The sequence below is a fragment of the Topomyia yanbarensis genome, chromosome 1 (assembly GCF_030247195.1).
Source record: "Topomyia yanbarensis strain Yona2022 chromosome 1, ASM3024719v1, whole genome shotgun sequence".
NCBI classification, from domain to species: Eukaryota; Metazoa; Arthropoda; class Insecta; order Diptera; family Culicidae; genus Topomyia; species Topomyia yanbarensis.
This window is the reverse complement of record NC_080670.1, coordinates 1,065,877-1,092,858: the sequence shown is the minus strand read 5'-3', so window position 1 is coordinate 1,092,858 and position 26,982 is coordinate 1,065,877. Positions and strand designations below refer to the sequence as shown.

The window sequence follows — 26,982 nt, the reverse complement described above, 5'->3', positions numbered from 1 at the left end:
TTCTGTTTCCTCATTCGCATTTTTCCTCCTCATCCGCAACCTACCGATTCCTAATTGCCATGCACATTTTCATTCACATTGCCGCACAAAACACCCACACAGTGTTGGTGGAAATGTACGCTTTCCTCCCATCGTCGCAAAATGTATGGCAAGCAGGAGGAAAGCCTTGCAAACCGCTTAATACCGAAAACTGTGCTGCGCTATGCGCTGTGTATGATCCAAAACATCCTCACCGCACAGTGCCGTTGTCAGTGCTTGCAAGAGTGAGACGGAAGATACAAAACCATTTAAACGAACGTGCGCTCGCTAATATATCCTCTCGCTTCCTGTGCGCCTACCTACCTACCCCTTTCTGCCCGAACAACACGCCGGGGGTTTGTATCTGTTGATGCGGCCTGAACGCTTTGGCCTGGCTGGCACGGCAGTAGTCAATCGGGCAAAGCGAGAGCACACACATAATAATAATAAAATCATGTGTTTGTAATTCTACGCTCCATTAGTGTCGCCGTTTTGTGTTGTTGCGGGAGTCGATTAACTTTTACTGTTTGTGATGAGTGTTTCTACTCTGCTCTGACTCTGACTCCGTTTTAGTCGCTACTCAACCGGGAGTAGCTGGTAAGCAGTAGAGCGAAAATCAGAGACAAATGGTTTCAGTTGTAAATTGACATCACTCCGAGCAGTTCGGCCAAGCAGGCCAAAAAAAAAAACGATTCCGAAGTTCGACGGAAGAAAAGTTATCTCGAATGCTCCTTGTCGTTAATAGTCGATAAATTGACATTGAGTGCTTTCTGGAGTTGGAGCAACCGAGACCTCTTAGCTGTCTCCTGCCTTCACAGTGGGCTTAGTTATCAAATAGAGTGTGTCATCATCACCGAAATCATTGTATCAAAACCCCACAAAACTGAAGTGAGCGAACAGGGAGAAATTCTACTTCGGTGTCTCTCCCTGAACCAATCGTTATATGGTGTGTTTATTTCAATTATATTCCTCGAGTTTTGAAGTCGTGTTATTCTTGTTCGTCCTGTACCGGACCACCTCCAACCTACCACCCACCGCGCGCTCGCTGTTCACCGTTCGCTTCGCATTGTGAGTTTGACCGTCATCGTTCGCCTAATTGAGTGTGTTCTTCATTGCTTGCCGTTTGCTCTTCGCCGCTTGGTCCTAGCATGGGGGTAAATCACCGGCCATCAGTCGCAATAGTGACCGATGTGTGCCACGATGTGACCTAGTTGGCGCGATGATTTGTGGAGAGTACGCAAATAAGCAATGGATGCCGGAAATGGTATATCTGCTGGATGCTAAACGGATTTTATCTAATTCAAAGTATGTTTGTAGAGAATAATTTTTGATGGCGTGGATTTGTATAAATCAATCAATTGTGGATTTTATTTATGATATTGTGCGCCATTCGTTTTTTTTAAATAAACCCAGCAACTTTCTTTTGATCTTAAACCATATTCAAGTGAACCTGTAATGCTAGAGAGTATAGTGTAGTTCAGACATCGAAATAGTTAGCATACTTTTGAAGAACTCTTTAAAAAAAACCTAAAATCCGTCATTAGGGGCTACATTACGCCAAAATTAGAGAACGATATTTGAACTTATCATTAAAATGTTGGATTGTTTTATGACGAAAGTTACACATTGAACCAACGAATGTTTTGCTTATGTCAAAAAACAACATAAAATTTGAACTACAAGCTCAAACATTATGCTCTGATTTTGGCGTAAAGTAACCACCGTGGCGTGAAGTAGGCTTGTTTCCTTAAAAGATAACTATCAATACATGTATACTTGAGTATACACTTGCGCTTTGTTTGGCTATTAAATCGCAAAAGTAAATTTTAAAGCATTACTTTTTAGGCTTAATAATGAATAAAGCTTCCTAAACATAATATTATGCGCTAAATTCGCATATCAGTCATAAATCCTCCATTAAAAAAAATGGTTAAATTTTGAAAATAATTGCTCTCGCCATCTAGTATACTTGAAAATGGCGAGTGAAAAACATTTCTTTAGTTTTTTTTAAGATCGTAGGTTTTTGTAGATTCGTAGAAAAAAACTCTGAAAACAGTAAGACTTCTCTGAATATTATCGGAACTCCGTATGCTTCGTATACATTCACTGAATTTATTAGCATTTCCCTAAATGATTTAGGACTTTTTTTTAACTTCGTAGGGTCTCTTAAAAGTATAAAACATTTCTACCCAGAATTCTATATTAATTATTCGTGGAATTTTCCGGACTTCCCATAGATTTTTAAGAAGAAATCGTGTAAATTTACGTCTCCTAGCCCTGACTTATACGAGCATCAAAAATGTCATAGTTTTACGTTTCATTGTAATTATAAATGACGTTGATTAAGTAAGTCACTTAATTTTATTCCACATATGGTGTTTGTTTTAAGCGTTGAAAAGTATAATTTTATTGCACTGTGCTTGTAAAATAGATCTTTCATGTAAAATTTAACGGAACACGACATCTCGTCATTTTGAGAATTACGGTTTGGAACTACGTCAAAGATAAAATTTATATGTTTTGATGTGTAAGATTTTCTTGAAGTACAGAAAACATTACTGAAGTTTTCAGAACTACCCTGAGTAACCTTGAATTCTTGGTTTTATGATTGATTCAAACTGCGACAAAGATAAATGATGCGCAAAGTTCTTTTTCAGAAAGCTACGGTTTGTAGAAACACTTCGTATAATCTCAACTAATGATTGGGCAAATTTGAAATAAAAAACAATTATATAAAAAATCGGTTCAAATTTTCTACATTTCGTACGAATATCAATCTTTAACTTATAAGGAAGTAAAACATACCATTAGAAAAAAGTGTACCGTGATCAGTAGGGCATGGCAAAAAAATTTCGTGATCTGAAAGGTACATTTAATAAAATTTGATTAAATTATACAAGAGATATATGCACGAGAAAATGATAAAATGTAATAAAAATGATAAAGTTCTCTAGAACCCCTCGTATTTTGACAATGGTCGCAAAGTTTTCGATCGATTTCTGAGATTTTTTCACATCAAAAAAACTGCAAAATATGTATCATTTGCAGCTTGGAACAGAATAGTTATTAGGAAGAGTGGAGTTTTGGGACAAAATGTCCCAACACTTCAACTTCTCATATTTGACGAGGAATGGACATATAATTTGTAATGCAAAGAATATTTTCTTTAAAAAAGGTATAAACTATAATTTTCCGAGTACTACTTCAAAAGTTATAGTATTAATGGGGGGAGGGGGAATGGTGTTGGGGGGCTTTGAGATTTTAAAAAAATGAGTGGTATTTTTTTGCGATGCCCAAGCGATCTGCAACTGGTACGAGTTTATGTGTTTTGTATGAAGATGAGTGTGAGTATGATTATATCGGAATTACAATTAGCAATTAGTTGTGGGAACCTCGAAAAATTGCGGCGTTCACCATAACTCAACGCTTCCTGGACCAATCGTTTTGAGATTTCCCAAAGTTATTCTTCACATCATTGTTCAGGGAACTACGGGAGAGTTACACAAAATTATTAATGTTATTATTTTTACACAATTCCGGTTATCAACTATATTTTAGCGAATGCCGGTTTTTTTGCTTCAAAGTGCTACTAAAATAAATTAATAGAATAAAATAGAAGCTCTCATAATTACCTGGGGAATTATGTGAAGAAGAACTATTCCTAAACGGTTGTTCCATGATGTACACCGCAAAACAAGTTCTCGATGAGGCACCTCCGGAGATTCACTGTCATTTCAGTATTTTGCCATTAAAATTTGAGGATATATTGTTCAATTGTGGTATCATGTGGGCATTGAATGAATGAACGCTCTCTATGTCGCCACAACATTTTTTGAATGTTTTTTTTTATCGAATTAACGTTGACCTCACCCTCTCCCCCTTAATCATTTGAATTCGACATTATCGAACATCCGATAAAAGTAACAAATATTTTATTTCATCAGTCCGGTTTTAATAATCGTTCGGCTAGGTTAAACCATTTGATGATTTCTGGTACAGTGAGATGCGTCCAGTATTTGCTGCCAAGATGATTGGAAGAAAAGCTTGAATCGGCCAGACACGGTGGCATTTTTATGGACTTTTCGATGTTTACATAAATTGCACGACAAAACATTTAGTTTCAAGACATTGAAGGAACTCAAGTACAAAACAACATAAAATATAACATACTAAACATTTATATCTCACATATGATATATTTAAGCTCTGACACACTATTTGATTAAAACATATTTAGACCAGCAATACTGCTATGCAGTGCGTATCTGGTCAGGATGTTGTGCTATCAAGAAGAAATCGCTTCAAAAGATTCAGCACAAAATTTTGAAAATAATTTTGAAGTGTTCTCGCTGGCTTAGCTTAGCCGATGTCTTCCACATATATAAAGCACAACATCAGATAAATATGTTTATGCTTATGAATAGGACACTCTAGCGATGAGTCGTAATCCTTACCCTACTCGCCAGCGTCGACAGCAACAGTGGCGGTGGAGAGTGAGCGTTTATCGTCGTCATCCATTGATATAGATATTATTATTATTATTGCTTATTATTGCCGCTGATGCTATTAGTGATGGTGCTGATATTGTTGCTATTACCAGAAAGGGGGCGCGCATCAGCATAGTTAAGTCGAGCACTTGGTTGGCACGCGGCGACTGGGTGGGATGTGGTGTGTGTGTAGAGGATGGATTGAAGCGTCGATTTAGTATATGGTTATTTCTTACTTTTCCTCACACAATTTCGATAACGTGTGGTGTGTTGTTACCGCCGATGATGGCGATGATGATTTTCGACGGCACTTTTTGAGTGATCTGTGAGTGAGCTTGAGCTGATGTTCGTTGTATTGTGTACACAGTTGAAACCGATCAGACGGAGAAGGAGGACAACGAAGGAGCAAACGAGCGAACAGGCAATTGAACGACCTAACGAGCGAATGTACTGACAGTAGCGCGCGGTGGTGGCAGAGCATAAGTTTTCACATCGTTTGTCGCGCTCTCAGAGTGGGTGATTTTATGATAAATTGGATAATATCTGGTGTACTGTTGTGTGTCGATTATCATCATCATCTGCATCAATGAGCGGTGTCGTGGTTTGGTTCAAAACTCGTTCAGTATTGAGCCAGTCAACGGCGAGTGGAGTGATGCAGTCCGCGTTTTATTATGCTCAGTGACACTTTATTATTTTGTGCTAACTGGCAGCGAAGACTAATTGCTGTGTAAAGCGGTCGGCAGTGGTTATTGACTACGGTTGTTTTTATACCAACCATCTTCTTGTTGTTGTCATAAAGAGAACTATTAGATTCACACCAGAACATTCTATTATTTTCTGTTCTCTAGACTATACAGTTTTTTGGTTTAATAGTGCAATAATTGTGTGTGTTAATGGATGCTTGAATGAGCAGTTATTGAATACTATTTGGAAGTGCAGTAAAGCTGAGTCACTACAACATCTTGTCACTTTGGATAATTCGACGATAGTCAACACGAGCAAGAAAAGGAGTTAAGTGTGTAAGCAAGTAGAGTAGACCAATTACTTAATAACCTTAATTAGAGAACAACGATTTTCGGGAGATTTTCATTTAACGAGCTTGGTTCCAACCGACATGAAAATGATGACGCTAACTACGATGATGTTTTACCGATCCTGCCGGCTGAGGGAATGAAAGGAGGGGGGACTACGATCACGTAGAGTGGCGTTTGTGATGGGCGTGTGTCTTTCTCTCTTTATCTAACCGACGAGATTGCCACCAGGCTGGTATTCGATCTCGTGTGACCACGGGCGGAGCTACTGTCGGCTTACTTAAAGGCCGCTAGAGTCTGCGCGATCGGGTCAACACGTTCTGATCCTGCTGACTGGCGTCTTGAAGCAATGCGCGGCTAATTAGCGCACCTTGGCGCGTGAAATTGGACACAGATGAACTTTGTCAAATTAGTTGCCGTGTAGGGAACGCAACTAGAGACAAGCTGTTTCAGTAATGACATTGTTGTTGCCAGCAGTAAAGGTTAAACATACAGCAGCATATTTTGCAAGATAGTCGCGTCGGCATGGTAATATCATGCTAAATTTGGTTTTCTGAAATGTATAGATATCCAAAACTAATTAGGATTGCCAAATTGCTCGAAATCATTTGAGCGATTCGGTGTTGAAGAATGCTCTTGCTCTTTAAAAAAAATTTGTGCTAAAATCACATCAAATTTTGCATATTTGTTTTTGTTAAATTTGTTTTAGAAAATATAATAAAAATTCAAATTTTCTTGACCTTATTCTATTAAAATTTTAATGTAGTTTAATTTGCTGATTAAATCTTTAAAACTGAATGAGCGGTTCTTAGGTTATCTTGCTCGCAAGTTTAGAATTAACCATAGCGAAGCGCTTGATTCTATCGTCCATTTTCTGTTAAACCTTAATATATTTTGATTTAAATGATGCAGCTTCCTTTTCGATATGTTTACATTACATGAGCAAAACTTTCAATCAATAGATAGACGCCCACCACCCACAACTCCGGCGATAAATTTTCTACACTTATGCAATTTTCTATATCTTACACAACATGCCATGGCAAATGTTCTGCAGATAATTTAAAACGCCAGTTATGCCATAGAACAATACTTCAACAATACCCCTCGGCAGTTTTTGTTCCACTGTTTTTTCCAGAGTGGTAAATTCCGGAAAATACATATCTACTTAAATTAATTTTGGCTGTGACCCAAGAAAACTGTATAAAGTTCATTTATAAATTGTCTACACAATGTGCTATGTTTTCTTATGCTCTGATGGCATTGATATGATTTTTTTTTTCATTTCTGAATAAACATTTCTATTGATTAACAATTTAGCTCTTATTATGTCAACATAGAGTAAAGCCTTATTGTCGCAAGACTAGTGCTATGATCTTCCTGATACTAGAAGCCTCTCATGGTAGCGGCCAGAACATACGACAACCGGCTTAGAACCCCTGTATCATAACGCCAGGATATATTTCACAGTCTGTAGATTGTATAATGCGTTTCTCATGAGTAAAATCTCACTCCTGAGTGTACAAACTAATTTTTGAAAAACTTTATAAGATTTGATATGATTCCACCATTGCTTTAAGAAACAGTTACCTTTCAGGGAACAACGGTTTAACATTGCTATACTTGTACTTTGCGCAAAATTTAAAACGATTGGTTTATATTGCTTTCCTATTTTAGTTACACCAGTAAACAACTAATTTATTTAATATTTTCAATTGTTTTTCAAAAAGGTTGCAAATTGAGTTATCCTCTTTGTGTAAATTCTTAGCTTAGCTTCAATAATCTGCTAGAGAAAAGAAAATGTAAAAATGAATATTGCTCGTTAATTTGACTATCTGATCACCGCTACATACAAAAACTGTACATCAAATTTTCAATTCCGTTTTCGTTCGAAATGGAAGATGTCAACATAAAAATCATCGATTATCAGCGACAGCCACAGTATTCTTCTTTCGCTATAATTGTACTAATAATTATACCAACATTTCGAATCTGATTTCTCAATGATTGGATCTAGCTGTTTCTAATTAGTCAGATGAAACAATCAAGCGGGAGGGGCATTTACAATTCCAAATCAATAATATCGAATCGCCACTGCTCTCTTATCTGATGAGGTATCATTGCCGATGATAAAGACGGTTTTTTCTTATTTGAGTTTGAAGTTCCAGTCGTCAACACAAGATATACCGTTGAAGTAACCAATGCATTTTATAGTGTCGTTATGCTGTATTCATTTTCAATTAAACAAGTATTGAATGAATGCGTATTATTTTGGAAATGTTCTGACATGTTTTGTGTTTGATGAGTGATGTGTTTTATAGTGTCATTATTCTCATACATACATAGAAGGATTAAAACTTATTCTTACGAACCTTACGTAGTCTTCGAATTCCATACTCAACATATTGGTAGTTTTCCATCAATTACGTGCTTTTTTAGGTTGTTTAAAGAGTATTTTGAAGCTAAACTCCAAAATCATTCGAATCTATAAATGCGCTTCGCACAACTTTTTTCAGCGTCATTTTTGTGGAACATGGAAGTACGCGTGGATGTTGTTTGCCTTTACTGTTTCCGTTTGGCTGTCCATACACTTATACATAGAAATCGTTTAGGGTAAGTCGGTGCTAGTGGTATATTAGAATGAAATAACCGCCTAGAGTCGCGGTTCTGAACCTTTTTCGTACTACGGATCCCTAAGAAATCACCCTGGGTTGCTGCGGACCCCACTCAATATGTTATTTTCACATTTTTAGGAAACAAGACTTGAAATTTCAATATGCGCTTGGAAAATATATTTTTCTTCGCTGACCCCCAGCAACGACTTCACGGCCCCCTTGGGGTCCGCGGACCCTAGGTTGAGAGTCACTGGCCTAGAGTATAAATATTCGAGAAAGGTTTGAAGATAGCGCGTTTTTGGCTGCTGAACATTACGGATGGTATTATTTTACTCTTAACAGTTACCATAGGAAAGTACATTATTCTGAAACCACCGTAGATCGAGTGGTTTTCATGACTATCCTGTCACTTTAAGGGGGTCTCCTCATCAGTCAGCATCAAAAAATGGATTTATTTGTTTGCTTCAATCGTTCGAATTATTTTCTGGGAATTTTTTTTCACAGTTTAAGAATATAACTGATAAACATCTCATGCCTGTAAGTTTTCTTTGATTTGGTTTTTTCCTTCTAAAAACTGTAAAGCTCATTTTATTAAATCCATGTTTTTCACAACTACGTGCAACATTATGAAAAAAACTATAAATCCGTGTAAATGAAAACCGCGTAAATTTGAAAATCCGCATAAATGAAGACCGCATAAATTAAACAATCCGCGTAAATGAAAACGCGTGAATTAAAAAATCCGTGTGAATGAAAACCGCGTGAATTCAAAAATCCACGCAAAAAAAAGCGTAAAAATACCGCGAAAAAACCTGAGTGTATTGTTAATCGAATTTAAAATAAATGAAATAATTTAAATAATCGATGAGTCAATGTTGGGGTTCGTTAGATAAGACCTAATTACCCAACTGATGCGTAATACTGTCGGCGCAGAGAGTTAGACCAGTACGTCTCACCCCTCAAATTTCGTTTTATTTTCTTCATTGAGTATATGCAGGTACGCGTAATTGAGGCATTCCATCAATTCAAAGCCTACCTAATTGATAAATGAACTGCCCCAAATGATTGGGCATTTGCAGCCTTGCCGATACTGAATATAACCCCATTTTTACCACAGTATGGCACAAAACAATCTGGAGGTAGTCATTCTACGATAAAGATGCCGAACGACAGGTGTATTTCCTGTCGATGCCATAAACGCCCAGTCAAATAGTGTTGCGCGTTTTGAGTTCGGATATAAGACATGCGGCAATAGCATTATACGTACTAAGTGTGGACGCACGAGACATTTCACGTAGAGTTTATCATACCATTTTCGTTAAATGCAATGAAAACGGGGATTAGTAACTTTCCAATGTACAAGTTTCTGTTTAAAAAACGGTTCTTGATCCAAAGCCATGGAAGTTTTCCTTCCTACAGAAGGTGATTTAAAATACTTTAAAATGGTAAACAATGTTTTTCGCGCATTTTTCGACCAAATGTACTTCGACCTAACGTGTTTTAGCCTAATGGAACATTCGGTCTAACCTAAGCCATCAACCTATAGATTCGATTTAAAGGTATGCAGTACTGACATTCTAAAAGTAGAACTGTTATGCAAACATGATAGTGTAAGTTTGAAAGAACGTTTCAGCAAAATGTTGCTCTCTTACAGGAAACTGGTTTTTGATTCCACTCAATATCCTTTGCGTAGTAGAATGGTCCTTATTCAGCCTTGTATTATGCTGTGGATCGTACTAATTAGTCTACATGTCATCCAACAGTACTCTATGTAAGTTGGATCAAATTGAAAAAAAATGCAAAAAAAGTATTCTCATTTCTAGTGTGCCTTTCCGCCGTCGCCTCGTATCCACTTGGCTTCCGAGCAGCTACCGACATAATTTAAATTTAATGAAATAAATGTAATAATCGTCACAGAAAATTGAGCATGTCGAGTGAAAAAGTCATGAAGCACACAAAAACGAAATGTTAATTACGGTTAAATAGAATCATTGGGAATCATCGTACGATGCTTGGATGCTGGCTCCCGCCGACTGGCATACAAAAGTATCATGGCAAAGCCACAGGCTGGCCGGGAAGGGAAAGCTCGGGAGGCAGCTCGACTCGTAAATGCAGTCATTTAGCGCTCAAAACAGGAGCGCGCAGTTAAAAAAGTACTCGCCGTACAGAAACGATAAATGTACATGATGACTGAGCCGCCGTCAAGAGTATCAGGGCTGACGGTGACTGAGTGTAGGACAGGCAAGAGATGCGCGATGGAGATGAAATGGAACGAAGATTATAAAATGTGTGTTTTTAATTATTTTTCCGTCGTCCGCCTTTCCGCTACCTTCCTTCCTGCCACTGTAGGCAAATCTGAAAAAGAGACCTGAGGTCGCTTTTGAGAGTTGTCATCACACGAAAGGAGAAATCGAGAAATATTTTACATAAAGCTTCGAAAACGATTTATTTATACCATACACCATTTGAGATTTAATTAAATAGGTGGATGCACACGCATACGATTTACACAATGTCAAATTGCCCGAGGCCTGTCTCTATTAGGTACGCTCGAGACTGGATTTGCTGTTTTCCTACTTAATTGGGCGAGAATCACGCAGAGAAGGGTCGCGCCATGTTCACCTGCTACAGGCAGATGGTAGATTCGGGTGGTCTGTCATTGGAATGTTGCCATATTAGCGAGGCATAGTTGTGTCTGGTATTTTGGCTGTTCGATCTAATTTTATCAAGGATGCTAATTTCGAGCATCCTGGTCTGATGGTACAGAAGGTTAAACGCCGATCTCCTAAGCCAGTCGAACCGTGTAATTTTCTATACGCTGTGGACCGATTCCAAACTCTGTCGAAATAAGTCAAGTTCTACGATAGGATGTTAAAGTCATAATATCGAGTTCGTATATTCTTTGTTGAAACGTTGAATGTGTATGGTCGAATAGAATACATAACGGAATCACTAGAAAACCAAGATAAGACCATTGATACAAAGAGAAATCGAAGCATTGTATCAACATGTACGTACATAATTAGAAACAACCCCCACTAATTTTCAATTTATTTGGGAAATTTGAATAATCCCTAAATATCGTAGCACTGTGTTTGCTCATCTGTTTACTTTTGTATCTTTTATTTCAATTTGAAATCAAATATCACATCGTTGTAAACCCATTTTTACCACAGTATGACACCATCAAGTGCGACGGTTAGTCGTTCGAGCTTCGATTTTCTACGAGAAGCAACATATTCCACCACAAATTCGACTTTTCTTTGCTCTGGCTGGCGACACTATATGTCGAAACATCATTTCTGTTGCCTTTTACTCTTTTCGAATGTCCATTCCAGCGGCCATGAAGAAGGGGGTAAGACATTTTATTTTCATCCCGAATGATTTATTTTGCCGAAACTTGAAATCTCAATCAAACCAAGACGACCATCATCAGTCATAAAATCATATTTGGAGAGTCGTCAAAATGCTCACGGACAGGAAGGGAAAAGGGAACGATAAATGATTCAAAAGACCCTAATAATAAAACAGGTTTGTATTTTATTGGAATAAATTGTCATAAAATATGCCCCTTTTCTTTATCCGGGACGCATTCATCGTGATATGTGAGGCAAAATATTTCCTTCCCATAAATGATTCCCTACCTCATAGAGTTCTGGGATGTTCTAAATCGCCTACCTAGAACGCGTATGTTCGATCGAGCATATATAATATGGAAACAATTAACGAAATTGATTTTCATTACATATTAAATACTCAATCACGGATTTCGAGCTATCTCGCTTGGGCAAACGATTGTCCGCCTGGTCTGATGTTTTCCAGTGTGTATATTTATTCGCATTTATGTTTTATATCTCATTTTAAACGCTTTCAATACAAACATACACAGTGCAAGGGGGATTTAAGGGTAAGATGGAATTCAACGCGATGATTGAGCGACTGTCGATGATTTTTCCAAAGACCGGATGTCGAAGAACAGCTTAAATATACCAGATTATTTATCGATATCCAAGTGTCCTATTTTACTCCGCTTTCCGGATAGAGGAGACAGAGTTATGCATAAACGCCACAAACGACGAGTTTGTACTCTGAAATGTATCTCTCTTGCCTGTAGGTTGATGTTTTTGTTCGCTGTGATTGGGCAATCAGAGGCGGGCGGGAGCACCGAATGGGTGGTCGTTTAGCAAAGTGTGAGCTGCATCCAATTGCTGGCTCTGCTGAAGTGAGGGCAATCGGATAAAGGAAGGGTAAATACTTGAAAACCAATCAATTAACAGTGTAGGGTACATTGGGAACCAGGGCCACTTGACAACTGCCAGTTAACAAGGGGATTTTTGATGATGAGATAAATATTTCTTACGGAGCGGGGCAATTAGTGAAGTAAATACGACAATGTGCAGTTAGTATACCCTTCGAACCCATGCATGCTTTATATTATCTCAGTTGGAAAATCGTTTTCGGCTCGAAGATTATTAATGATATAAAGCATAAACATGTCATCGCCCATTTCTCCGATTATTGAACCAACTACCTTCCAAGTCATTGAAATACTACATGCTACTCTGCTGACTTCATATTCTCCTACATAATAATAAACACAAATACGATGCAACGATGCCATAACACAGTGATAATGGAAAGGGACCAGGGGCAGATCGAAATTCCCTTCTGACGCCCGTTTATGATGCTGCTACTGCTGTTGATGTTGGCAGTTGTGGTGTGTCGATGGATACAAGGAATCAGGAGCGAGAGGGAAATTGAGAAGGAGGGTCCAATTAAATATACATATAGCGACAATCAAATCGATACAAACAATATGCTGCAATTCATCCTCTGGAAATCGTCAGTCCGAACAATGAACAGGCTAAGTGATGTATCATCATCATCGACATCATCGCTGTCAGCATCATCAAGAACTTTGGTATTAATAATTGAATAAAATTTGCATTCAAACGATAAATGGTTGTTGAACGATTTTTTGCTTCACTGCACAGAGTATGGTTGGAGGCTCTGATTCCAGAAATTCTTCCGAGTATTATATTATTTTATTAACGGGAGGTACCGCAGTTGGTAGCTGATTGAGGGAATGGTAAATATCCTTTCAGGCAGATAGCTCTCGGTTTGCACCATCGGCCAGTTCGCGATGCGAGAGCGAACACAATTAAACAACCACTTGACTTTTATTGATTTAATTAGGTAATTATCGCATAAATAAATCGTTTAATGGTGTGCTGCATTGAAGAGTTAACGATGAAATGTATAGTTTAATGGTTCGTATATGTATAGCGGAACAATGATTGTTTCCGAGAACATTGGATTTTTGAGTTGAAATTTTACAGAAAACATGGTATAATCACTCTAGGATTTCAAGGTGTATCAATTATCAAACAATATACTTCCAAGAGAAATGCACGATTAGATGCTGGAAGACCATAACGAATCATAAAGAGTGCTGGACGTTGTGGTTTGCTCATATTTACTCGGTTTGGAACGCAGACAACAAAATGGGTGGCTGTAATCAGTTTCAGTTAATCGAGATGGAAATCATTACATCCAGAACTGACGGTGGGTGGATGTTTAAAGATAGTGTGGTCGTGAGCCCATGACGACTAATTAGAAAAATGGACTTGGCTTTTGACCTACCTAATCAATAATGTAACAACTACTTAAAAAAGAGGATTACTCATTTGTTCCTTGCTAGCAACGAAGATAACACTAAATTGGGTATTGCGGGGCGAGCTGGGTGATTATGCTGGTTTGTGCTTTGCACATTGTCCATGTTGTCAGGATCCAGCAAAGAAATATGTAATTCATATTTTTCAACCGGATCTCTATCCATTTTTTACCACGTAGAATGATTTTGGTCTGATCTACTGTCTTTCCGGATATAAACTTTTGTTTAGCTATATAGAATAAATGTGAAAATAAAATGGGTACATTCTTTCAACTATAATACTTGTGTGACCACCCGTGGTTGCTACGCCGTTATTGATCGGTACTAACTGAAATTGTTCAAAAACTAGATGATAATGCCTGAGAGCAACAAATCATCCTTCAATATACAACTTCTGGTAGTCCCAAGTTGTTTATTGATCAATATTGGCACCTGGTAGGTCCGAATGTAGATCGCAGTAGAAAGAGGAAGAAGTATTAGTCCGACAAGTATTAAGTACAGAAAACCTTATTTTGTAGAACGGACAAGTTTATTACGAATTTGTAAGAAAAATAAAAATAAAGAATTTATTAATTTAATACATAACTGAAGAAATGAAGAAGACACTCCTGTTGTCGTTGCTTTTCACGACATGGAAGCAGGAACTCAGTGGATAGATTCTACCACCGGATGGCACACGACCTCTAGACTGGGTTTGTCCAAGATAATAGTGAGATCAACCCGCTAGTGGACACCAACCCCTCGTACATTCTTTAAACTACAATACCGTGCAAATATAACGTCGACATACAACGACATACCATGGATTTGGCGTGAAGAAACAAATGCTACATAAACCGAACCGTACCGTCAAATGAAAATCTTCCGCAATTGTCTTAAATTGATTCATTCATCTTAAATTGATTCATTCATCCTTGAACTTCTCCAGTTAGGTGTAATGCAAAGTCTGTAGCACTTCTGTAAGGTGTCCTAACCGCAGCAAACAATAGGTGACCAAAGACTCCTCGCTAAGCAGCTGCCGTGGCATCCGCTATCCGAAATGACCCAGGCTGAGGAGGTCCGCGAAGTGAATCAAGTGTGTATTACCAACATACCAGATCTGCACAGCCAGGCGGCCCAGGCAAATCGCAAAGCATCGCCTCAGCCACTACCGCCACCGCCACCACCTCGACCGTCATCCACAGCAACCAGTGTCAACAGTGACGATTGGCATAGTACAAATATCAACATTTTCACGACAAGCTTTACCAACAAATGGCACCCGCATGTCTACGCCAATCCTCCTAAACATCCAACGCCACACTCTATCATGGACATTCTTAGTTGGAAAGGGTCTATTGTCAAAGAACCTTCACAAATTGCGGAACATAACAACCACACGGTGCCATATTTATTACAAAATTTAAGCGTAACGAAGCAAGATGACCAGCCGTTAAATCTGTGCATTTCTAAACCATCAGCGCAGTTAGAAAAATCCTACGAAGAAGGTACAATTAACGTATAATATGCTGAAATGTATAGTAATTTGATATTTATTCGCAGAGTCAACCGAAGAATCAATACGTTCTATTAGTCGGGAACGAGCTCATTCGACAGATGTGGAGTCGGAAATCTATGGATCGAATGAGTCGCAGCATTCCTTGAAGGATACGTCCTCGTCGGGTACACAAAGGCTCGATGCACTGACGATAAGTGCAAAGAAGAATAGCCGATCTGAATCTGGCCTCGATGCCGAAGATGCGGATGATCTTCATCTGGATGATGGAAACCGGAGGAAGAAAAAAGCCAGAACTACCTTCACCGGTCGGCAGATATTTGAACTGGAAAAACAATTTGAAGTTAAAAAATATCTTTCGTCCAGCGAACGTACAGAGATGGCTAAGTTGTTGAATGTGACGGAAACGCAAGTAAGTACAAACAACCAAATATTCATATTGAATGATGTGTGTTACTGTAACTAAGCCATGAATATTTTTTTCGCTAAATTCTCTTTCACGAGTTGAAATTAATCCCGTGGAAGTTATTCATCAAATGGGAAAATAGAAGTAATCCTGAAGTATCCATCAACCGGCCTGAGAGATCATAAAATTTATTTTTCCCTGAACGGAGTCTGAAACGTGTTTATTTGAAATGGCAGTCACAGAAACACTGTTTGTTTAAATTGCCATTTCTTGGATGCTCTATGTAAGCCTTTATTTCTTTTAGTTCACAAATGAGTTGTTTTCAACACTCGGCAGATTTTATTAGGCCATTTTCCATCACCCGCGTGACTTCTGGCTGTAGAAAAAACACCGATGTCTTCCATCCTTGCTGTTACTAACGTCCCAGCTTCTGAGATCATGCCGGTTTATAATACAGTTTGTCAAAAAATCAAACTGCGGTAAACATGAAACAACACTTAAATCATTTATGAGTCCGCTTCATTAGAGCTGATCTCTCTTTGGTGCTCCACTTGGCTAAACTAGCGCATCGGCTTGCGATGACAACGACGCTGTTGATGGCGATTCGTTAAGAGTGGTTCTTCCTGTCTACTTCTCTATCTTCCAAAACTTGTGGCGCACACACCGGTCGCGTTCATTCTGACGAAGACGTATTAGAGGATATAAAATTAAAATTGAAATGTTTATTTTTTCTCTCTTTACTCTGTTCCCACTTCACAACCCCCTACTTCCCTGAACCAACTGAAGCTATTCGTTTGCCTCCAACAATCATAAAAACCGACAGATATAAAAAGATCTTAACAAAATATGCTATTTTTACCACTATTCATCATTTCGAATAGCTCATTTTCGTCGTTTCCTTTACATTCTAAATCGTCTAAATTGGTGTGTCAAAGAATAAATTACTCAAAAGCTAATTTTCAGGCCGCTGGCTCATCTCACAGGAGATCATCACCGGGGCAAAGCATCATGCGAGCGCGTGTGGATTTGTTTGACATTTTCAACACCCTGCCTCGTTGCATGTACCGTGTCGGGTTGTTGTTGGATTGACTCAAATGGACGGATGCGGATTGTTGCATTTTCAGCATTTTTCACCGGCACTATTTGTCGCGCATCCCGTCTCTACTATTTACCTGGCGGTATACGTTGCATGGTGCTGCTTGGCTCTCACATTCCAGCTAAGGAGTGAGAACACATTAGAGAACTATGTTACCATGTACACCGCATTCGAATTGATTTATCGGCTCTGCTTGGGTTCCTAATGCGTTGGTTTTAAACAGATTACTACCATCGATTTGTTTGAGGTTCGCGGGAAAGATTAACCGTTGATTCCCCACATGGTAGTGGAATGCCATTAGTTACATTCTCTGAGATGATTGAATAGTATGATCTTGAGAAAGCGTATTACTCTGATCTTTCTTCAAATATGTCAACCGCAAGTAAATTTAAATGCCTTGTTTTAAATTGAATTTTAGAAATCAATAATAAAATATAATCTAAATGCCTTCAATGTAATCAATCAAACAGTAACAAGTAAGTGGTAGATCGAGACGAGTTGAAACAGTACCCTGCTAGCCTAACGATCCCAATAGGGAGTTGCAACAATATATTAGTTGGACTAATATCACCTATCCATTCGAAGCTATTGGTTAAAATATCGTCTGTCATCTTTGACTCAAATGGTAATGTAAAAATTAGGGGGTTCGATGAGGCTAAAATAGCCTCATTACCCGATTTAGTAAATCAAAATTTGCATTTTTGTTCTCAAACTAGCGGTATTGTAATACTTTGTTCCAAATTACCTCGATGATAATATTCTGGTGATAATTTGTTTTTCCAATGAATTTACAAATGATTTACATTTTTTATGTCTAGATCATTGGTAGTCGTGGAAGCTACCTTGATCACATTATTCACTCCTGATGGCTTCAGAAGCTCCGAGGCCTGATAAACAAAACCTTATCGATATTGATTTCAAAATATTTAAATTTACAGTATTGGCTATGTACAATTTCATCACGTTTATTTTGATATCATAATTTATAAATTACTTTGAAAATACGAAGAAAATTCGCGTAGCTTTTAAAAAAATTGCACTGCTTCTCTAGCTTCACGACCTGTTCGGTGGAAACGGTTGCAGTTGACGTTATAACCATGTACATTGTATACTGTATGTTTAAAATCATTCGTTAAAATATTGACTAATAATAATGACGCTCAAGAAAAACGATGAAATATTATGAGACTATTTAGCATATCATCAAGTGCTATCGAACATTGATATTCTACTTTCCGTTTTAGGTCAAAATATGGTTTCAAAATCGTCGAACAAAATGGAAGAAACAGGACGGCGATTCTGCGTCGACTGGTCCCACCAGCAATAACAAAGAATCTAAAGTTGCCAAAACCCCATCTCCTTCGCCATCGTCCCTTTCTTCCCCCACATATCCATCGTCTTCGCACACCGCACAGCCAATACACGAGGAAAAGGTACACCATCCGTTGAAATCGAATCCAAAACCTTTCAGCAAGCATACTAAAGTGCGCCAACATCGAACAAAGTCGCAGGATCACACCGTCGATAGTCACGCTTCGAAAGATCCCAAAAAATTCCTCAACCTACTCGATCCTAGTCAGCCGAACGATGTGGAGTCAAGCATATCGGCATCCAAAATCTCACTGGACGCCATCTGCAGTGCCACGAACTATCTTATGAAACCTTCTCCACCACCTAGCAACACCTCTCCTCATTACGCACCATTAAATCAACTACCCAGTGATAGACTTTTCTGTCATACCGCAACGGAGGACATAAACGACATACAAGAGTAGCATTAATACAGTAGGTACTCCTCCTATCTTGCCCGGCTAACTATTAGTGTGTGTATGTTCTCTTCCCTGATCTAGTTTTAAACAGTATCAAAAGTCATTAAAATACAAATGAACTTGAAACGATTTAATGTGACTTTCGGATAGTTACGGATAAAGATTAATAAATGCTATGAAAAACAAAACTAAAGTGAGATTAATACAATAAAAACGACGAATTTCTGGAAATCTTACAATTGTGTTGGATTTTATTTTCTTATAATTTCATTCATTAGTTTTAACTGTTCAATTGTTTCAGTACAACATTTTTTGGAGGTGAAAATGAACATATATTGGCACAAACTGACCATATATAAAGACCTCTGGAGATTATTTATTGACATTGGTCCCATAAGAATAACGGTACTGAGATTATTTGCTTCTTTCATCAGTTTGTATCTTATTTTAATATTTAATTTGAATCTTTTTGTGGTATAAACTTTAACAATTATATCTATAAAATAATTAAAAAAGTGATTCAAATTATAAGTTTTTGTGAAATTGGTTAAGTTCATTTGCTTGGACTAGTTTTAGTTTTGTTTCATAATTTTCCCTACATGATGCTGGCTTCCTCTTTTGCAAGAAACAAACTAAGAAAATATCATGGTTTAGGCACTTGGTAATAAAGAATTTGGAATGTTTGGAAACTGTGTTTGATACATTCTCACTTCAACTATACTCTATATGATGTGGTGTGTTTGTGTTTTTTTTGCATACTGCTATTTATTCTCTCTCGACACACAGTTTTTAAAAGTTTGCTTTTATACTTTACTCTCAGGTCCCTCGGTGTAATGTTCGAAAAACTTTTTGATTCTTGTAAGATATTGCTGACAGATGTGACCGTAGTTTTTGTTGTACCAGTCCGGTGTTCGACCCCTAAAATTTACAATATGTTATTAGGTGTAATTCGACAAACAATTGCAGCTCAATAGTACTTCATGTCAACACGGGAGAGATGCATCAATTTACATTTGCCACTGCCGCACGGCTCGATCAAATACCGTGAGGCCAGTACTACGCCCCGAACTCCATCCAACAGTGGCTGAGCACCATTATGACTAATAGACACCTCGACTATGACGCACGCGCCGCGTGATTGTTGCTTGTTCCACTGTCTGTAACAATAAACTATTTCAGTCGCAAACAACTTTCGGATGTTTTCGGTCAACTTACCGTAACACACAGTAATCGGTTATCGGTTGTCCACATACATATTGAAACACATCTGTATCATTATCCAGTCGTTCGACGATTTTGGATTTCAACAAATAATCATCCCACAAATGTCGCTCATTTAGAATGTGATTGATCACTTCAGTAGGAGGGGCTTCAACTTCAGTTACAGCCTTCCACAATCGCAGAGGATGTCCATCGCCAACTTTTTTGAAATATATAGTTACACTAGGATCAGTTGAGCTTAGTGAGACCCAACCTCGTGGTCTATGAAAAATAGAATCAATCATTACTGCCTGAATACTATGTTCAAATAAAGTATTACCTTTCCTTCCCCTCTCGTACACACTCCTTGATACACTCGGTTAGGTAGCCCCGCCAATTTTGTACGTGCAATTCCGCCCCCAGTGATTCAAGTGGCACCGGTTTTGATTCCTCCATGTAGTTAAAGCTGCATTTCCGCATTCGATCGCTGGATATGGTCCACAAGGTGCGGTAGTGTTGGATAAGAAAGCTTAAACAGTCGTGCGATGCCCGTGTTTCTGATAACTCCTTCTCATCTGGTTGGCCTATGGCGCCTTTCTTCCTGCGCGGCGATGCTGTTGAAGACCTATTGCAAAGATTAGATTTTCGTCTGAAGACTTATAATTTGTCAAATCTTACCTTGTGCCAGTTAGGGAATAAAACAGTGACGGTGCCAAACAAACTGCTAGGTTGTTTGCCGTCATTTGATTATGATTCGCACTTGCAACCACCTTAGCCAGAAAATTAAGTAAAGTACACACAACTTCGCGATGTTCATCTGGAAGCAACAGAATCGCTGACTGGACAGCCTCCATTCGAACTTCAATAGGAAGATCTGTAAATTGAATAATTCGATCAATAAATCAATAAATCTCAGGAAAATTCAATCGCCCAGTTCTTACACTGAAATATCGCGACAAATGTTTCCGACAGCTTGGCAGTTAGCAACGGATCTGGTAACTCTCTAAAATATTGCTTCAACATATCAGCGACATCATATGCATGGTAGTCATCAAAGACGTCCATCCGATTAATCATATTATTGCTAGATTCAATTGTCGATTTCAGTTTGGCTATTCGAGATTTCACACCCGGCTTCCGGAATAGTCCAACTTGATCCATTGCATTCACTTCTAACCAGTTGAACGCCATCTGAATTATCTCTGGTAGTGTACTTCCATACCTTTGTAAATTAAGCACTAACGGTATGCCAAAGACTCGACGATCTTTGTAATCTGGCGTTTTGATTCGTTTTATAAACTTCGGCAGATCCCAATTCCAACCAGAACGATGCGTTGGGCAGTAACGCTCCATGTAACCCGTTAGTGTGACTAGAGCCAGCTTTCGAACCACCAACAATTGACCACAAGACATTTCGTATATGCTAGTACCCCGGGAATAATTTTCTTTGTCTTTCGAGTTATCGTCCTTAAAATCTACGACGCTCTTTCGGCGGCCATCTGAGTTCTTGGATTGTTGGAAACTGTGCCACCTTGCTACGGTAGTGCGCTTTCGATCATCACCGCCCTTCTCGTCGCTGGTTTTTGCAACTCTCATTGAGCGATTATTAAATGCATCCCTGTACCGTTTTGAGTTTTTACCCAAATTTAGCGAACCACCACGGTTCAACTTTGAAACTTGTAGCGTGTTACTATTAGTTTGCTTTAAATCGTTAGACACTTTAGCTCGCATCAACTTTGACTGGTACTCTGAATCCGATAAAGCACCAGAGTCATCAGTGGTCATCTTGTTACGAAGCAGTTTCTTCGATCTTGGATATTTCTTGCTTGGTGTTTTTACAATCCTACCAGCGAAGTATTCGGTATTCAATTCTTGACTATCTTCGCTGCATAGCGACGATGAATCATCGCCCGATTTCGCCTCTTGCAATTGAATGAAAAAATGTAACGGACTAGATCTGTTAGGGCTACGCTTGGGCTCTTTCTTATCTTCCAACATGTGGCCAAAAGGACTGAGAGTGTATGGGGAAAGCAGATTAGATACGATCTCATTGGTTCCTAGAGTATTGCCTCTTCGGTGATCAGAATGTGCTGACGAAGAACGTGGAGAAGAAGGGTTCGAAAATGATATCACATCAATGTGCTTTAAATCGTCAAAAGTATGATGAACCGGTGATAAGTTGGAAGAATGAGGTCCGCAGATTATCACTCCATCACGGTTTTGTCGCTTTCTCCTGCGCGACTTTATTGACTCCACCCGCCTAAGAAGTGCTTTTGCTCCATCTTTGAGTCTTTCACTCCCAGTCCTTCGGAGTCGAACGGGACCATCTTGTTGATCACTATCAGACAGTATATTCAACGGTCCCCCATCATCACCCCAGCTTTCCTTATCATCTGTAGTCGTCTTGGAACCACTCTTGGATGAATCCTCTGCCGAATCCGTTTCGTTAACGGTACTAACTTCACTCTTGTTATTGTGCTTCTGTTTGATGACACTGACCAATCCAGCAGCATCTTCCACTCTTGACCATCGCCGGCTGTTGTGAGCAAAAGTCCAGGCCTCGGAAAGCGCACAACTATCGTCATCCGAATCCTCGTTCTGCTTTGGTGGATGCGAATGCTGGTGCGTATCGATGTGCATGTTGGCACACCGATTCAAAGTTTGCAGTCGGCGATACAACGACTGCAATGGATCATTTTCCAGAAACGGGTGGTCCTTTGCAACGTCATTGATCTCGATCGGAAACTGATGGTCTACGGAGAATTTACGTTAGTGGAGAGGCGTTACTTTTTACGTAAATTTGGGCTTACCTTCATACATCTGGGCATACTGTGGGAATCCAGCAGCTCTGAGCCACCGACATGCTTCGATAGCTTCTATTTCTGAAAGAAGTAGGAAACCGATTGTTATTATTTTATTTATTGTTTGGATATCGGATAACAATGTAGAGCTACCTAAACGGAGTCTTCAGTTGAAATATTAAAGTGCGGCGTCATTCAGCTCAACTCACTTTATTCAGTTTGCCCCTAAAAACTAATTTAAGCCATTGTTTGACGAGAAACCTCAATTTTTTTTCATGACAACAGTATGAAACTTTTGTTGATTAAAATTGACCGTTTATTTAAATTTCTATTTTTTTCTTTATCTACATGTCATATTGGTTGTAAATTATACTGCTGCAGCTCCGAAGCTCTTCCAAAATTCTTTCTCCATGCTATTTTCCGTAGCGGATACTGCACGGGCTCGTACAGAATGGGCAGTTGTAGACGTGTCATCTGGAAGATAGAAAAGCTTATCATCATTCGTGCCACCTGGAACGAATGTGTCATCCTTAGCATCAGTATCGCCTGTGAAGCTGCGTGCCCGTCTGAAGAGACTGGCCGCAAAGTAATGTTCAACATTGAAACGACCGTTTTCCTTTCTAGCATGGAGGCGTGGAGTTAACGGAATGTCTGTTTGGGCATACGTACACTTTGGCTTGGACTCGTTGATGGGACGTTGCTGTTTATCCTTTGGGTATAATTTTCTCGAATTAATTGGTGTTCCTGGGACGGAGATACTTCTTTTCGTTTGTTTGATCGATGGGTTCTCATCCGTTAACATAACTACATTTGCTGATATTTCCGTACCATCTACAGCACTGGAGCATGAAATTGAATTACTGTTTTGTTTCGTAATCTCATGAAGCTCATTTGAAGCTAGCTCTAAGGCCCGGCTTGATGGTATAACATTAGGAGTGATCTCTTTTATGTCCACTTCTTGGTATGCTTCGGAAAACCCTCGACGGAAGGTTTTTTTTGTTTCGGATTGATCGAAATAGTTTTGAATAGCTGAATTTTCTACATGTCTGGTATTGATAGATTGTGCTGCTTCGGAAAAAGTCCTCGAATAGGTTTTTCTAGCTTCCGATGATGTCAAATACGATTTAGCGCAAAACTCTTTGACAGGCTCCATGTTGTTTTTCTCCTCCTGAGGATGTTTTTCGAATAACTCTTCCAATGAATCGATTTTTTGTATGGGATATTCTGCAATATCATTTTTCTCCATTGGTACTGTGTTGGCGATTGTTGAATCCATATTTATTGGTAACTCTGCCTTGTTTATTTCCTGATAAACTTCGGAAAAATCACGGCGGAAGGTTTTTTTTAATTCGGACTGGTCAAAGTATTGCTTCACTGTCGGACTTTTCACTTCGCTCGCATACAAAGTTTGTGCTGCTTGGGAGAAAGTTCTGGCATACGTTTTCTTTTCTTCAGATGATGCTAAATACTCGTCCACTGCAAAAGTATTCAGAGGCTTCCTTTCGATTATATCATTGTCCTTGTTCAATTTGAGTTGCTCCATATCTTTAATAAACTTTTCCAGAGGGTCAGCTATAGCGATATCAGTTCGGTTTTTCGGGACGTCATTCTTTTCGTCGTCCGAAGAGTCACTTATGTAATTGTGTTTCTTCAACTTGTTCAGATGGGTCGAGCATATTGGCGTTCCCGGCACTGACGTTTTGTATCCTTTAGTAATGATCTCTGAATCGATCAGTAAAGGATCGGGTCGCAGCTTTTCAGGATCTAGTTCCGAAAATGCTTCATTGAAATTTCGGCTGTAACTATTATTAGCCGTTGATTCATTGAAGTAACGTTTCACTACAGGGCTCCGAACTTCACCACGATGTAACGTCTGCACAACTTCGCTAAAAGTCCGTTGATAGGCATGTTTTTCCTCCGATTCGTTGAAATACTGTTGCGTTAAATTTTCTGGTTTTGTTCCGCTGTCCGTTTCGTTTTCTATATCTTCGTTATCCGTTTTATCTTCCTCGATGTGAACAACTTCGGCATGTTGTTCCTCTTCATCAGCGTTCAGAGCCTTCATGTCCTTCAAACATTTATCGATGACCATACTGCTAATGAGAATTTCATTTGGTAGCTGAACAGGTTCCTGTTGTGCCTCTTCCGACTCGGATTGACGTCGCGACAGCGATCGCAAGTAACGAGAGCAAACAGGAGTACCGGGAACAGACAGATCCACCTTTGGTTCTTCTTTCTTTTCCTCCGATGAAATAGATTCTATGAAGGCTTTTTGTTTTTCCTTGTAGAAGCTTTTTAATTCGGAAAAAAATTTCAGTTTAGCACGACGGTTTCGTTCAGCCCCCGGGTAGCGCTCACGCTGCAAGTTCAGCTGGTCAGTCATTTTGGCACACGAATACTTGATGTTTTCGGTTTTCCTAATCAATCCAGAAAAATATAATCACATGACAGTTTCGACAAAACCGGGAGCAGGTGACCGCTTATGGCGTGAAAGGGTTTTAACTTTCGAGCGACTAACGAAAGACTGGTACCATAATCACAGTTACTGGACGAGTATGAGGGTATGTTTTGATTTCGAATACGATAAGATGTGTGATACCGATTTTGATAATATCGAGTTTCTTTTCTACGTTCACCCATCTGACTGTAGATAAGAACCATGTTGAGCAAATCGGTTTGAGACACCCTCAGCACGGTCTCATGCGGCCAGAAAAGCCTTTTTCGAAACGAGCTAGAAATGCGCGTGAAGAAGCTTTACGGCAGTCAGGTTAGCCAATTAGGTATTTTGCCTAATTTTCGCCTTTTGTTCAAATTATTCTAATAAATTCTGTTATTATTTGGCATAAAGTTAATCGAGTAGATTCTTTTTTATAAGAAATTTATTAGAATATTTGGAAACAGCTGAGGAATATTGGGTGGTTAGGGTTTTTGGATAGCACAGGCGTCGAAAGACCTTCTATCGTATTAAAGACGTATATGAACATGCGAAGTCATATCACAACACTACGTCGTCATCTACATGGTAGGGTAAATGATCTTTAATCCACTTCTGTCACTCTATACATCCCAACCATTTGTGCTCTTTAGTTAGAGTCACATGTGATGTCCCTGTTCGATTCATTGGCTCAAATGGTAGGATGAAAAGAGGAATATTCAATTGGAATTTTTATTTTGCTTAAACAAGACTTTCAAGCCAGTTATGATACTGTACTGTTTCTGAGAAATGAAGCGACGATATCGATGTTAGCCCAATCCATGGATTGTATGGCGAGTAGTCACTTTTACTGGAAAACTAAGATACTTCCTGCTTTGCTTTTTGAATTATCGTAACAATTTCCTTTTGCTGTTTTTTTTTCAAACTCTCTATCAAAGCAATGTTTAAAATGCTAAAAGGAAGGAAGGATCATTGTCTGAAAAATTGATCGCAAATTTAATTTTTAACGTATTCGTTCTTTGCGGAACTTGCCACAACCAGACAATAAATAATACGTGTTTTATGTTTTTGTCTGGCCACACCTTAATATCACATGCCATATTAAAACATTCCTTAGTTCAATTCTATATTGTTCAATATAATTGGAGTACATATTGAACCCTCGAATCTATAGAACATATTGGTTTGTTTATTTTATCGAAAACTATGTTCTCGAAAGATATACCTGCCTAATACCGTTGTTTTGAGGCCACAGTCGGCGAACACTTACCGAGCTGATCTAGACAAAAAGCTCGCTCGCGAGAACCCTAAAGCCCTGCTCCCGTTATCTCACCGATCACAGCACATAAACGCAACAGTTCGGCTCCCACCAGTTGCTAATGGCAACGGCAAGCATACCACAGGCGCAGTACTTACTGGAGAGATAGAGAGAGACAGAGTTTGAGGTACTATTATGCTACCTCCACACGTTTCGTTTTTCGGTATCTACACATACACCACTCGCCCCTCAACGCCTGCAGTATTTCCACCCACAAGCACTATGAAGCCTACTGTTGCTGCATACAACATCAAGGTGACGATGATGATGAATGAACAGTTTAGCTTGCTTTGTATGAATGCTAAATGAATTATGCTTTTCAAGCGTAAAGAATACGGAATATTAATTAGGCTTGAAGCGCGTTTCACGCTGACTACTTGAACAACAAGTTGCAGTTTCAGTGCGACAAAATGATTCATATGGGTTTTATTTTCAACTTAAAATGAAAATGGTTCCACTCCAATTGATAATTTACCTGCCAATTTCCGTTCTCGCATTCGTTTCCAGAGTGATTCAGCCTTTCGAATGTGCCAATTTTCAATCTTAGCCGAAAAACTACGGAAAAACTTATATTCGCGGAAACTAGACATTCTACGGTGCATTTTTTGCGTGACTACAGATGGATAAGGTCTTAGGTA

The 26,982-nt window shown here is 38.9% G+C and overlaps 3 protein-coding genes across 12 annotated transcripts in view; 1 reads left to right on the top strand and 2 right to left on the bottom strand.

Annotated features, from left to right (window-relative positions):
- Window positions 1-417: 417 nt before the first annotated feature.
- On the top strand, window positions 418-18,830 carry LOC131676553 (homeobox protein GBX-2-like). 10 transcript variants are annotated; one of them, XM_058955650.1, is made up of 5 exons: window positions 418-615; window positions 5,354-5,524; window positions 14,754-15,312; window positions 15,368-15,732; window positions 18,067-18,830. In XM_058955650.1, exons 3-5 carry the CDS (start codon window positions 14,865-14,867, stop codon window positions 18,595-18,597), a joined length of 1,344 nt encoding a protein of 447 aa, XP_058811633.1. In that variant the 5' UTR covers window positions 418-615; window positions 5,354-5,524; window positions 14,754-14,864; the 3' UTR covers window positions 18,598-18,830. The 10 variants fall into 10 exon arrangements, with proteins under 10 accessions (XP_058811633.1, XP_058811631.1, XP_058811630.1 ...); XM_058955648.1 differs by lacking the exon at window positions 418-615 and adding an exon at window positions 652-857; XM_058955647.1 differs by lacking the exon at window positions 418-615 and adding an exon at window positions 652-906.
- The window catches only part of LOC131676551 (stAR-related lipid transfer protein 13), a 19,970-nt gene continuing 11,800 nt past the window's right edge, over window positions 18,813-26,982 (bottom strand). The window contains exons 5-11 of the mRNA XM_058955642.1: window positions 22,602-22,673; window positions 20,733-22,544; window positions 20,470-20,665; window positions 20,132-20,416; window positions 19,807-20,073; window positions 19,569-19,748; window positions 18,813-19,509 (exon numbers count right to left, since the gene is read on the bottom strand). Of these exons, the coding sequence (XP_058811625.1) occupies window positions 19,395-19,509; window positions 19,569-19,748; window positions 19,807-20,073; window positions 20,132-20,416; window positions 20,470-20,665; window positions 20,733-22,544; window positions 22,602-22,673 (2,927 nt within the window). The 3' untranslated portion in view covers window positions 18,813-19,394. The remainder of the gene's footprint in view (window positions 19,510-19,568; window positions 19,749-19,806; window positions 20,074-20,131; window positions 20,417-20,469; window positions 20,666-20,732; window positions 22,545-22,601; window positions 22,674-26,982) is intronic.
- On the bottom strand, window positions 22,695-26,813 carry LOC131676552 (uncharacterized). Its single transcript, XM_058955644.1, has 2 exons — window positions 23,262-26,813; window positions 22,695-23,066 (listed from the first exon to the last, which is right to left on the bottom strand). Exons 1-2 carry the CDS (start codon window positions 24,973-24,975, stop codon window positions 22,960-22,962), a joined length of 1,821 nt encoding a protein of 606 aa, XP_058811627.1. The 5' UTR covers window positions 24,976-26,813; the 3' UTR covers window positions 22,695-22,959.